At 35.7% G+C, this 13678-nt stretch overlaps 1 protein-coding gene across 1 annotated transcript in view; it reads left to right on the top strand.

Moving 5' to 3' along the window:
- Positions 1-13678, top strand: part of Meltrin (disintegrin and metalloproteinase domain-containing protein meltrin) — a 207457-nt gene that overhangs the window by 180329 nt on the left and 13450 nt on the right. The window contains exons 5-13 of the mRNA XM_019045632.2: positions 3490-3608; positions 4455-4516; positions 5431-5598; positions 6255-6424; positions 7337-7552; positions 9759-10017; positions 10322-10462; positions 11681-11853; positions 12984-13194. Coding sequence (XP_018901177.2) covers positions 3490-3608; positions 4455-4516; positions 5431-5598; positions 6255-6424; positions 7337-7552; positions 9759-10017; positions 10322-10462; positions 11681-11853; positions 12984-13194 — 1519 coding nt within the window. The remainder of the gene's footprint in view (positions 1-3489; positions 3609-4454; positions 4517-5430; positions 5599-6254; positions 6425-7336; positions 7553-9758; positions 10018-10321; positions 10463-11680; positions 11854-12983; positions 13195-13678) is intronic.

The following is a 13678-nucleotide window of genomic DNA, read 5'->3' as shown; positions in this document are numbered from 1 at the left end:
TCGTTGTGTGAATCGTTTTCTACGCTAAATTCTGGTTAAGAAACATGTATCAGATCGCTTAAATTCGTACCTTGTCTAGTGGTCCATTATTGGTAATTTTACCAAGACAGATTGGTCAGCTTACCTAAAAACCGGTATTTTTACTGTTTTTTTTTCGGGTAAGAATACCACTTTTATATGGTAATCAATTCCCGGTAACTTTGCCATTTTATCTCGGTAATTCTACCGCAGTCGATAAAAAATATTGGCGTTTTTACCAAGGTCCAGTAAAATTACCGAGAAAGTTCAATAGTTTTACCGAGATTTCTCGGTAAAATTACCAATTCCATAAATGGTAATTTTACCAAGAAAAAACTGGGATCAAATAGAACCCTGAATTCTTGGTAATTTTACCCTTTTCTTAGTAAATACACCGAGATTTTTTTTTCAGTGCACTTACTTGATGAAACAACACTGGAAAAAAAAAAAACACATTGGATCTAGAGTCCAGACTCTTGAAAACATCGACAAGAAAAAGGACTCTTGATTCAATCAGATTTAAGCTTACATCAAGAACCAAGCCTCTTAATTTGAGCGGATTTCCTTTTGATTTAAGCTTAAATCTGATTTAAAGGTACCAACGGACCTTGGTAAAAACGCCGAGAATTTTTTTTCAGTGTAGAAAAAAAATATTAAGAAAATTTCTAGAAAAAACAAAGAAAATGAAAATAGAAAGAAAAAAACTTGCAAGTCAAAAGTCTGACCAAAGAAAATACATTTATTTCATAGGTCTACTTTCTTTCAACTTCCCATTTGGAAAAAAGATAGAAAATTTATTGAAAGTGGAATTATTTTCCAGCCGATTTCTTAATGTTTTCTTTCAAGAAAATGCAAGGAAAAAATGTATTTTCTTTCTCTTTTCTTGTGTCCATTTTCTAGATCTACTTTACACCTATTTTCTTTCAAGAAAATTGTTCTATCTAGAAAGTAGACATTTTCTTGATGAGCGCCACCCAGAAAGTAGATGACAATGCTACTTGGGAAGGAAGAACGCCGCACTGGAAAAAAAAAAACACATCGGATCCTGAGTCCAGACTCTTAAAAACATCGACAAGAAAAAATACTCTATTAATCAGATTTTTAAATCAAGAACCCAGCCTCTTAATTTGAGCGGATTTCCTTTTGATTTAAGCAAAAACCCGATTGAATCAAGAGTATTTTTTCTTGTCAATGTTTTCAAGAGTCTGGACTCTAGATCCAATGTGTTCTTTTTTCCAGCGAACGGCGGAAAATGTGGACAAGTTGCGCCTTTTGAATTGCGCGTAGTTCGGTTTCTGAGTTTTTTTTCCTCGTTCATCCAGGGTTGCCACAGTCAGGGAATACTGGGAAAACCGGGAAATGCCAGGGAAAATGTCGAAAGTGTCGGGGAAAATTATCAAGTCACCTTTATTTGCTTTTTAGAATGAGTTTGACATTCCGAAGGACATATTTTGCCTGAAAAGTATTTCTAATTATGTCTTTTTACCATCTGGCATATCCTCAATTGGACTTCATTTTGCAATTAGGAACTATAAATTCCGGCCCGGTATAAATTAACGTATGTGCCATTAGTTCCCCTATGCTTATAAGTGTTTTTTCAGATGAGCCAGAATTTATAGGTCCAAATTGCAAAATGCAGTCCAATTGTAAGGGAATTTCACCAAACTGTGTTAGGGAAATCAGGGAATTTCATCTTCCAAATTCTGTGGCAATCCTGTTCATAATGTGCACATCGTGTTCTGCGCATCATTTACCATCAGAATAATGCATTCGCAAGTCACAATTCGTTGATGGGTTAGTGACCTATTGCACTCTCAATTCAAGGGGATTGGAAGGATGCCAAAATCAGGGGATCCACGTGAAAAAATTAACAAATTAAGGGGCTTGGAGGACAAGGCGCATAAGTGCATTTTTTTTTAAAAATTGAGATATTTATGATTTCAAGTAAAACTGGTCTCAATGCATTTTCCGGGAAAAGTTCGCTCCCAAATTCCAATTTTCAAGCATCAAAAAGTCAGTTTGAGCTTTCTTTCCGTTATTAGGATCCATGTAATTTCAAAACTTTAAAATACAAACTCGAAGCAGCAAAAACTGCACTTATGCGCCTTTTCCTCCAAGACCCTCAGTTATGTATGAAATTCAAGCACTATCAGACGGAATTGATCATCAAAATTGCTAGAGGAAAACTTTCTTTTTCTTATCATTTTCTGCGAAACCTGAGTATTTGAATCGTTCACATTTTGACAATCTATTTCAAAATAAAATATTTCGAAAGAAGTTACTTCAGAATATTATGCTCGCATCGACTTAAAAATTGCGTATTTTCCGTGATATTGAGGTGGCAATTGTGTGTTGCTCTTTTGTGTTCCTCAGCAACGCTGAACAAAATCTATGTTGTTGCATATTGCACAGTTTTTGTTGCTGAACAAAATGCTGCCATATTGAAGTTAAGAACGCGCGATTCTAATTATTTTACAAAACCGCTGGAAAAATCGCATGCTTGCCGCGATATCACGATGAATATCGCCTGATTTCATATTTCGCTCATAAAATCCCTGAAAAAATCACGCATTTTCCGCGATCCCGAGATGGAAAGCGCGCGATTTCTCAGGATTTAACGAATCTGCTGGTGTCCCTAAATTTATGGTGTCCTAATTTATGGCTAAATTATGGTGTCCCTACTTCTCGCGAAATCGAGATGATGAAACTCGCTCTATTTTTCACTTGTTCACACGCGGAAATCAAGCGAGCAACTATTCGAACTCCGGAGTAGGTATGTGGTATCACGCGAATTTGAAGGAAAATCTTGGCTTTTCGCCTATCTCACTCACGTTTAATTTGGTGTAGAGCTATTTTTAGGATAATCCGATCCTTACTTGTTGTGTTTTTGAAGAAAGTAAAATGATTTTTACTAAAATCAGCGTTTGTCAGACTGGCCCTCGTAAATGAGTCTGAACGTTTCGGTGACGAACTAGTCGATTTTGAAAACATTTACTATCCCTTCAATACTTATGACTTTCTCAAGGAAAACCGTTCCCTTGTCAAAGTCATTGATTCTAGAAGCCTTCTGAAATTGATTCCAAAGAAAATAATTTGAAGTTTTTTTATTATTTTCATTATATATTTTTTATATATTATTTTAAGCAAGTTTAAAATCTTGATTACGGAAAATCTTGAAAATTATCTCTATGAATAGAATTTGTTGTTTTACAATGAAGTTAGTCGTGGTGCTTTAGGCATGGTATTGCTTGAATTATAAATTCAATAATTGACATCCATTTTATATTTGCTCAAGAAAGAGGGGAAAAAGACTGTAGGCATCTTGAATTGGCAAAAATTTCCCAATGACCAAAGAATGAAGAAAGCTCCTGAATTTTTATCTGCATAAATTCACAGTTCACAAGTTCAGCTAACTATTGGTAAAATTGTATCCCTATTTTCAACTCATTTCATTGATGCGTCTTGTTTCAGAGGTGTCATTTTCGATGGGAAAAATATGTTATTTGTTGAAAAAGACAAGAACACAACAAGTCTCTCTGACAAACATATCGTCTTTGCTCACTCTGATCTCATATCTAATCACACTTGTGGTAAGTTACAAAGTTAATGAATATTACCAACAGAAAAAGTTGGGAATGAAATTGGGCTCGGATAAGATGGAAAACTATGGAAGGATACACAATACTGAATCACGTTAGGCAAATAACCTATAAGTTTAAATCCTCAATTAAAGGAAACTGTATATTTTGATGAGTATGATTTTCAAAAGAATAAAACACTTGTAAAATGGAAGTGTTAGAAAACGATTCATCTAAAAATGAAAGTATCTTGTATGTCTACGTTTTCCGAAAACCCGACGATTTCTAAATTGTTGCTCCTTTCAAAGCATTATATACCAGTAGCCCTTTTAAAAATGTCTATTTTTTAAAATTTGAAATCATGTAAGAAATGGATTACCAATAGAAACTCTTAATCCTAAAGTTCAATATTTAGTAAAAATTGATATCTCCCACTTATTCTTGTGGAATGTGTGCACTAGATAGTTGTAAAGCCCTTTAGAAACCATCCCCTAACTTTTTACGGCCACAACACCGTAATTTTATTTCCCAAATATATGAAAAAAAAGAGAAAAGAAGGAAAAAATCAAAAATTATCTATTTGGTGGATAATAATTCTGATTCAGTACCACAATGCAATCAAATAAATAATTCATGATTAAGGTAGTATAATCCATATTCATCTATGAAAGGGCTGCAAAGCAAGTGGTAAAGCTTTGAAAGAAGAGTCCTCAGTGTCAGTGTTTCAGTGCGGAAGCTCTATTTCTGAGCTCAACCACACACGCTTTTCTGGTCAAAAACTATGTTTAATTTTAAGTAGTTTTTCTCTTCCTATAGGTTCTACTTTTAATTTTCTAATGCAAGTTTTTCCCCCTACAGGATATGCAGATAACCCTTACAGTCATATCATTCAAGCAAACAAGCTCAACAATAAAATCAGGGTATGTTTTGCCAACAAAAGCTACCGTCATATTTTAAACGTTTCTTTATAATTTTTTTATAATTTCCATCTACAGCAATAACAGCATGAATTCATCAACTTATTACTGATCTAGTGCAGCTAAGTAATTTTATTATAGAATTTGTAAAGTATAAAAGTGCATCCATGTCATAATTTCAGAAAAAATATCAAATTTCCTACAACTTCGCTTTATAAAATCAAAACTATTTTTTCACAGTGTGTCTTGCTCTCAGAAAATTAACGTTGAGGTTCACAATTTTCATTATGTTCATGTATGGATATAAACTATCAACTGTTGAGGACAAAAGCTGATTCAGAAAAAAATGTTCAAAGCTCATTTCTGTAACTGCACTTGAGAAATTTCTCATGCTAAACTCACTAGGCACCAGCACTAAAGATATGTGAAAACTATTCGCATTAATTCTGTTCCTCTCTCTCAAAAGCGGCAGGTTTTCTCCAATTTTTACGATTATTTTAAAGCATTGATTTTATACCTGATAAATTTTTCTTTCTTTTATCTGCAAAAAATCCCAAAATACTCTGAAGGTATTTTTATATTTGGACGTATTTCTGTTAAACGGAACTAAGCGCCAAATTGAGTTCCTCTTGAGGATTTTAGAATCCCAGATTGCGCGTTCTGTCAAACGGAACTAAGCGCCATGGAAAAGCATTGGGAGTATAGGACGGAATGAGCATCGCGTCCCGCAACACCCGCCAATCCAAGCCCCCCCTCTCTTTTCTGCCCCCTATGGCGCTTAATTCCGTTTGATAGAAATACGTCCATTTGGAGTAGATGTTTCCTATTCAACAAGCCTAGTGGAGTTCTACTTTTCACCTGTTCGAATTTTTGTGAGCAAGTATTAATTTTCAGTTTTTGCTTTTTGCCTTCTTCAGTCGAAACGTGATACAGGCAGATCAATACGGGGACCTTACAACATCGACTCCAACTCTCGCTTCATTGAGCTTGTTTTGGTGGTTGACAACAAAGAATACATCACTTTAGACAAAAGTATTGCGAAAACCAATCAACATTGCAAAGATATCGCTAACATAATCAATTCAGTAAGTACAGCATGTATCAGCTTGGGAAAATTTTTTTTGGAATTCCTTTTATCGTCAGTTAAACTTTTCAGTGGCCAGGCGTGGATCATGGAGTATTGAATTTTTTCATTCAAAGCGATGGTAAAGAATAGATTATTAAGGTGTTCGTTGTGAACACCCTCTTAATTGATCCTCTTTCATAGGTTTAAATGGCAGATCAGTCAATTCATCGCAAAGAATGCCTCTTTGCGTTAATGAAACTTTTGCTAACAATTTTGATTTATGAGTATTTTCAGCAAGATTATCTTCTGTTAAAACTCTGAGATCAGTAAGTGCTGTGATTCTGTCAAATATGAAACAAAATGTATGCAAATTTGAGTGAAAAATGTTTTTTTTTATTCTTAAGTGGTAAAGGGAAGGTTTATATTTCTAAATAGGACTGAGCATTTATATCCATTATTATTGCTCCAATATTGAACTATTTTAACCCAAAATTTGGAGACAATGCCAATTAATGCTCATATCAATACCATCATTGTAATCAAATGCCACTAATAGAAAGCTAAATTTCAGTACTGAATATATGTAAAAGTTAGATTACTTAGAAAATATTTAGCTCCGCCATTAATCAAATCGATCAACATTTTTCTTTCAACCTTTCGTTGCTCTACTTTCAGTTGTTCATGCCTTTAAACATATTTGTTGCCTTAACGGGAGTGGTTATCTGGACAGAAAACGATGAAATCACACTTTCCACAAAAGGAGATACAACTCTTCAAAACTTTCTTATCTACCGCCGTGAACATCTGACCAAGGAGCATCCAAACGATAATGCTCAATTGCTCACGTAAGTTTTTCAAAAAAATTATTCAATCACAATGTTGGCTGCGCAAGTCTTAAAAATGTATTTTTCTGACTGTTTTTGTTTCATTCCTTTTCCTGTTGCATCTGTCGCAGGCAAATAGTGAAATCAGGCATTTTCTCAAATGCCCAGGCAGATAGTCAAATTTTGACTGTCTACAAAATTTTGTGAATTTATGGCGAAGAGCTCAGTATTTTTCACTACTTTTGGAAAAATAACCCATCAAACCTACGAACTCCTTTTGTCTCCTCCTCTTCAATTGCTTCTGATATTTTTAAATGTTGAAATTCCAAAAATTCTGTATTTTGCGACATGCTGAACATTTCAAGATCAGTGCCTCTTCAGGAGCTGAAAGTTGTTTAAAATACTATTGTGGGTGCAAGTTTTTACTCAGAATTTTTTCCTGCAGGAGCAATGGATTATTTTGTCTAAAATTAGGAAAAGAATCAGAATTTCAATCTAAGTTAGAATATTTGACTATTTGCCTAGGCATTTGACGAAATGCCTGATTTTACTATTTGCCTGCGACACATCAATCACTTGAATAAAATTTTAACCCAAAATTTTCAAATATTTTTGGTTTTGCAGTTAAAAAAATTGTTAAGGGATTTTCAAGTTATTGATCAGTGAAATTGAGGAATTTACAGTTTTTTCAATTCTTACATTTGAAGTATAAATAAATCGAGATTGTTTTGTGAAACAGTGAAAAACTTTGTAAATGTTCCGAATTTGACCAAGTGTCAAGATGTTTGACAACTGTCTAATTTGACTATCAATCCATTTATCCTCAGTCCTTTGAAGGGGGAAGGGGCGTTCAGTTTGATCAAAATATTTTAATTTCATTCATAATTTTCTTTTTGCCAGTTTCAATATATTTATCCCCCTTGAAATTTCCAGGAAAATACAGTTTGAAGGCGGTGTTGTCGGTAAAGCCCTCAAAGGACCTATCTGCACTTACGAATTCAGTGGAGGCGTGAACATGGATCATAGCAACGTTGTCGGACTGGTCGCCAACACGGTTGCGCATGAAATGGGTCACAATTTAGGCATGGAACACGACACAGATGACTGTGAATGTCCGAGTGATCGGTGTATCATGTCACCGTCATCCAGGTGTGTAGATCTAGGGATTACGGCAGGAGTAGATAGGCAGGCGGGAACGCTGGGAAAAATCCCGGTCGATATTTAAGGCATGGTGTCTAGAACCAGGAAAAACCAGGATTCATCAGGGAATGAAAAATACAGGGAAAATCAGGAGAAAATCAGAGAATTTAATCCTAAAACTGGGAACCTTTTGTTCTACTGCTCAAGGCCATTTCGTTTTCAAATTTTGTAGACATTTTAAGTATTGATGGTTTTTAAGGTTTATATTATTGCACCTGAGCCACCATTATTCACCTCTTTTATGACGTATTTTGAGGATGGCCGGAGAATTCAGGACTGTGAAGAGTATAAATATCTAGGAGTTTGGTTGACTAAGGACAGAAATTTGGTTTGGGCCATTAAAGATCGGAATGTGCAAGGCAGGAAAGCTATCGCGATGCTAAATGGGGTTCTCTGGGACCAGAGTATCTTCAAGGAGACCAAAAGAAAAATTTACAACGTCATCGTGAACAGTATTGTAACTTACGGGAGGTCTGGCAACTCAAGAAAAGAACTGAAGACATGCTTAGGGCAACTGAGATGGACTTCTGGCAGAGGTCTGCTGTTATATCGAGAAGAGAGCGTATCCGCAATGAAAAAGTGCGCAAGATAATGGATGTGGAGAAGGACATCGTGCACGATATCAGGTCCAAGCAGTTGGTCTGGTATGGACATGTGCGAAGGATGGCAGACGATCGGTTGCCCAAGCAGGTTTTCGATTGGGTTCCTCCCGGAAGGCGACGGCGTGGATTTTCTGTGAAAGGTTGGCGACAAGGGGTGGAGGAGGAGATCAGAAGGTGCCAATTGCCTGATGATCTCTGGGAGGATAGGGGGCAATGGCGATTGGGCGTTGCAGAGCGCGAGGCGGCGCTATAAAAGCGGCTTTATGTGTATGACATATTTGAATATTCAAATCATCATAATAATAGAGAAACTTTCATTGACTAGTTAATGTAAACATCAGGAACGCTTTTGGAATTAAAAATTTGATTATGCACTAAAGAACCGGCTGAAAGATGGAAAAAATTCGATATTCATATCTAAAACTCCTTCAACTATGTGGTTTTCCCCAAGAAAATCCTGGAGAGGTGGAAGAAAAAACGTTGGTCTCTCTTTAGGGAATGAACATGCATGGTCAAGAATTCTAGACGCCATGTTTTCAGGTAATTTGGAGCCGGTTTGCCCCGTTCGTTCACATGAAAAAAAAAAATTACTAAAATGGGCCGATCTGAGCTCTGATGGACTGGTAATCCCAGTCATTTTTTCGGTGCCGGTCCGCCCGTGGATCACTGTTTCACCAATTATGGCAAGTTCGCTTATAAGTCTGCGTAGTTTTATAGATTTTTCAAGGTTGATGAAGACTTAAAAATATCAGGAGTTAAAGTTCATATGGAAAGTCTTTCAGAAATTATCAAGGAAATTACCAAAGCCAAACAAGGAATCAATAAGTTTCGTTTTAAGAAACCTTTCATGAAGTTTTGCTTCGGCACATATTTTTTACGAAAACATCAGGGATCAGGGTTCACTCATGTAAAGAAAATATTTAGGTACCTTATTTTTGCATTTCTACCCAAAGTTTCTTTATCCTGCGCTGTTTTTTTTTTTTTTTTTCATTGTTCTAAGCTGCCATGCCAAGGAAAAGCGCCACTCGAATGTTGCCAAATTTCCTGTCAGTAAATATTCACTTTTAAAGGAAGCTATGAACATTTTTCCTTGGAGTTTCCATACACTTTAGATCTAATTACGCACAAATTCTCTGATAAAGTGGAAGAAAAATATTTACAAATTTTCCCTAAAAATCGTGATTTGTCCAAGTAAATTTTGCAATGTCCGTAGGCTCATACGACGATTTACCTTAGCATGGCAGAAGAGCTTTTATAATGTAGAAACTATGGTACCAGTCAATAAAGCATTGAGCTTACAATTGATGCAGTAGTTTTTTAATTATCAATTGTGGTTCATATTGTTATTAATTATTGTACATGTAATTTTTGCAAGGGATTTTAGCAACATTATAAAATGTCTCTTTTTTCATTCATTACTCCCACGTAAAATATATTTAATGTTGTTTGAGGTGATGAGTCAGTTCAAAATTTTGTGTATGATTTTGCATGTGTTTCAAGAGCATGTAAATCATGGCCACGGAAGGGTTTTAAAGATCAAATTTTTCTTTCAGTTCCATGACCCCAACTGATTGGAGTTCCTGCAGCAAAGACTATCTTGCTGTTGCTTTTGGACATGGAATGGATTATTGCTTGCGGAACAAACCTGAAAAACTATTTGACGGTGCAGTTTGTGGCAACGGGTTTGTTGAGCCGGGTGAAGAATGTGACTGTGGTTTGAAAGAGCGGTGTGACAATCCATGCTGTGATTACGCCACGTGTAAATTGCACAGCAATGCAACTTGTGCCACTGGCTTATGTTGCAATTTGAAGGTATATATCACTTTTGTTGAGAATATTTTTAAAACAATTTTTACATTCAGCTGGCCCTTTAATTATTGTAAAAGACGAACGTTTGTTTCCGCAACTTTCTTAGACCTGCCATGACAATAATATCAGCTTTTAGTCCATGGAAGCTCCTTGCTCGTCAAATTTAGCAAAATCAAGATGAGGTAAATGCCTATCTCGCATATCTTTTTGACCAATCTTGTTGCAAAATCATTTTCAAATTTTAAAATTTGTGAAATTTATTTTGATTTCCTAAAATTAAATTCCAATGTTTTCTACCGGATTTCAGACTTGCCAAGTCCACAGTGCTGGGAAAATGTGCCGTGAATCAAATCATGAGTGTGACCTTCCCGAATTTTGCGATGGACAATCAGAATACTGCCCCGACAATGTGTTCAAAATGAATGGCCTTAATTGCGATAGAGGAGAGGTAATTTCCTCATTCCAAGTGAAGAGAGACAACTTGCATTACACATTGCAGAGTTTCTTTTCATCATTTATTCATAAAGGATAACTAATCTGCATTGTTGATTGCAATTTTTCTGATGTTATGTCATCATGTCAGAAACCTTTTCTCTAAATTTCAAGAAAAATTGTTGAGTTGTTTTCTTTTAAAGAAAATAATACAATGAAAGATGAAAATTTCGACTTGTATCAGTACAGTGTGCCTTATCGTGTAAATACTTTCTCTTAAACTGCAATCAAAGACTGAATCACAGCTTCTTGAAATTTTGGTTTCAACTTTCATCTCCTAATTTTCTGAAGTTTAATTGCTCAAAGTGCTGATATCAGGAAGGAAAGATGAGGTTATCAGTCAAACTTACATCGGGTGTAATCTTTTTGGCGAAAAATTATTTTTTCTCCAATTGCAACATTTTTTTTTTTCGTTTTTTTGTTTATTTGTTCGCTATTTTTCACTTTAATTCTACTTCTATTCTTGCATCTATGAGAGGCTGTTATTGAGCACAATATACACCTGTACAGACAGAATAACTTCATTTATATCCATTTTGCTCTATCACATAATATCCTATTCATTATTCTACTAGCTTTTCAAAGAGGACTCTACACATTCATGAGTCATAACTGATAAAGCCTCTTTAATTGATGAATTCTAAGAAAATCAATAAAGTTCCATGGCAATCATTGTATCAGTAAGTCTTAAGGTGATTCGATGGACGCTTTATTTTGTGTAAGAACGACATATGATTTATCGCATCGATTGGCTCCATTTTTTCAGCTACTCGTCATTTTTCTCGAATTTGAGATCGCAATTCTGTTGTCAGGAGACTAAAGAATTCATTTACCAATTTTGACAAACAGATTCAACGTAAAATAGGCGTGGTTTTTTTAGAGGGATAATATCGCATTCGAGTGCAGTTTCGATATTTGTATCGATTGCAATATTTTTCCTCTAAAAAAACCATGCTTTTATTAAGTTTAGTTTATTGGTTAAAATTGGTAAGTGAATTCATTAGTCTCCTGACAACAGAATCGGGCTCTCAAAATTCGAGAAAAATGACGAATAGCTAAAAAATTGGAACCAATCGATGCGATATATCGCATGTCTCTCTAACACAAAATAAAGCGTCCATCGAATCACCTTAAGACTCGGAAAAGGTGTCACTAATTAATATTTTGCTTACAGGCGTACTGTTTTGACGGCACTTGCCGCACTCGCTCTGATCAGTGTCGCTCACTATGGGGTCCATCTGGCAACCAGTCTGATCCAAAATGCTTTGATATGAACATGCGAGGAACAAAACATGGAAACTGTGGTTATAATCTCCAAAATAAAACTTTCGTTGCTTGTAGCCAAGAGTAAGTATCACTGTTAGAATTTTGTTAACTTTAATTTTGAGACCACAAAAATTAAAATATAAAAAAACCAGAACTTTCAAATAATGGGCCTCTAGACAAGATATGAACTAGAAACAAACTTCACTCATTTTTTCTTCACAGTTGCACATAGAAAACAATTCATGTGACTGGAAGTATGAAAATCAACTTTTGAATGAGATACTCACAAGTATTTTTAACACAGATCTAATGAAAGTTAGATTATACAAATGACGTCATTTGTATTGCTGCCATTTAACCAATGTCAATTGTAAACTCTTGTATTTTGTTCAAGAGTAGCAGGGATGCAGAAAGTTTTTAGCCTTCCCCAAAATGTGATGTTTTTCCATAATCAGGTTTTTACATAAAACAATGCTCTCAAGAGTTTCCTCTCGCCTCGGTAAGACGCTTGAAAGGCATCCAACACAGGAAACAATGTGCTTCTCAGTTTTCTACCCTAAATTGATCGAAATGGGTTGGAAAAAAAAACTATCCTCAGTTATTCTCATGCGAGCAGCCGTGTGATCATGATCACCTGATCATAACAATCAATAACATTCCACACCCCTGAGGAGTCAATTTCCAGACTTTCCGTTGTGCGATTTTTTTCTCGGTGCAACTCTTAAGAGAAAACATGTGGCGATTACTTTAATTCATACCTTGTGTAGAGGCCCATTGATCCTGTAATTTTCTCGTAGTAGGATCGGAGCAGTGACAAAACAGACATAGTTTTGCAGATCAATTGATTTGAAAGATATTTGATATTTTGATTTTTGAGATTTCATTAAAAGCAACTGCTAAATCAGGCACCTTGATCTCGTACACAATGAATTTTTCTTATTTAGATCAAACTATAGATGAGATTAAGGGAGGATATTTTTTTCTTTTTTGTTGAAGAAAATCCCTCAAAGTTAGTAAATCGAAATTCATCAAGTCACCTGTTAAACCCCTCTTTCAAACTTTTAGTTAATGTAAAATCTTCTCTTTCAAAAGTGTTTACTGGAAACTGAAGAGAAATATGTCTCATAATGTAATTTTTACTGTGAGTACATTACTTCTACCCATTAATAGAATACATCAACAGAAATCATTAACTCCTTCTTTACATCCAGGAATATCGAGTGTGGAATGCTGCACTGTCAGCATCTGAACGAGAGGCTCGAATTCGGAATGGAATCTGTTGCCATCCTATCTCATTCGTACTTCAATAATGAGGGAATTATCATCCCTTGTCGTTCAGCGATTGTGGACTTGGGTTTAACGGAGGTTGACCCAGGATTAGCGCCAAATGGAGCCAAGTGTGGCAGTGGCAAAACAGAAAAGGTGAGGTATTTAGATGTTACCTTGCTTTATTGTCTTAATGGACCACTAGACAAGGTACGAATTTCAGCATTCTGATACATGCTTCTTCACCAAAATTTCACGTAGAACACGATACGCACAACGAAAATAACCAAAATCAACTCCTTACAAAGATATGTATTGATTCTTGATGCGTGAATTCAAACCACCCACTCATGAAAACTCAATGCTCTACGTGATTCACATCGCGCGCTAAACGTTTATCGTGACAGTCTCTGCAATATAAAAATCTGGCAACCTCAATCTTGACGCTTTGGCTCAGCTATAGCAAATTGCTTATAGTTTGGACAACGCATGGTGGGAAATGAACATTGCTCGATAGAGAAGATTGCCGAAACCATTGTAGTGCGAGATTTGACTCACGTAGAGCTTTGAGTTTCTGGAGAGCAGGCACTTCAAATTTCTGGTAACCAATGTGAAATAAAAACGTTAATATCTTCTATAG

This window comes from Bemisia tabaci, chromosome 9, assembly GCF_918797505.1.
Source record: "Bemisia tabaci chromosome 9, PGI_BMITA_v3".
Classification (NCBI taxonomy): Eukaryota; Metazoa; Arthropoda; class Insecta; order Hemiptera; family Aleyrodidae; genus Bemisia; species Bemisia tabaci.
The sequence above is the reverse complement of the archived record's forward strand: the minus strand, read 5'-3'. Positions and strand labels throughout refer to the sequence as shown.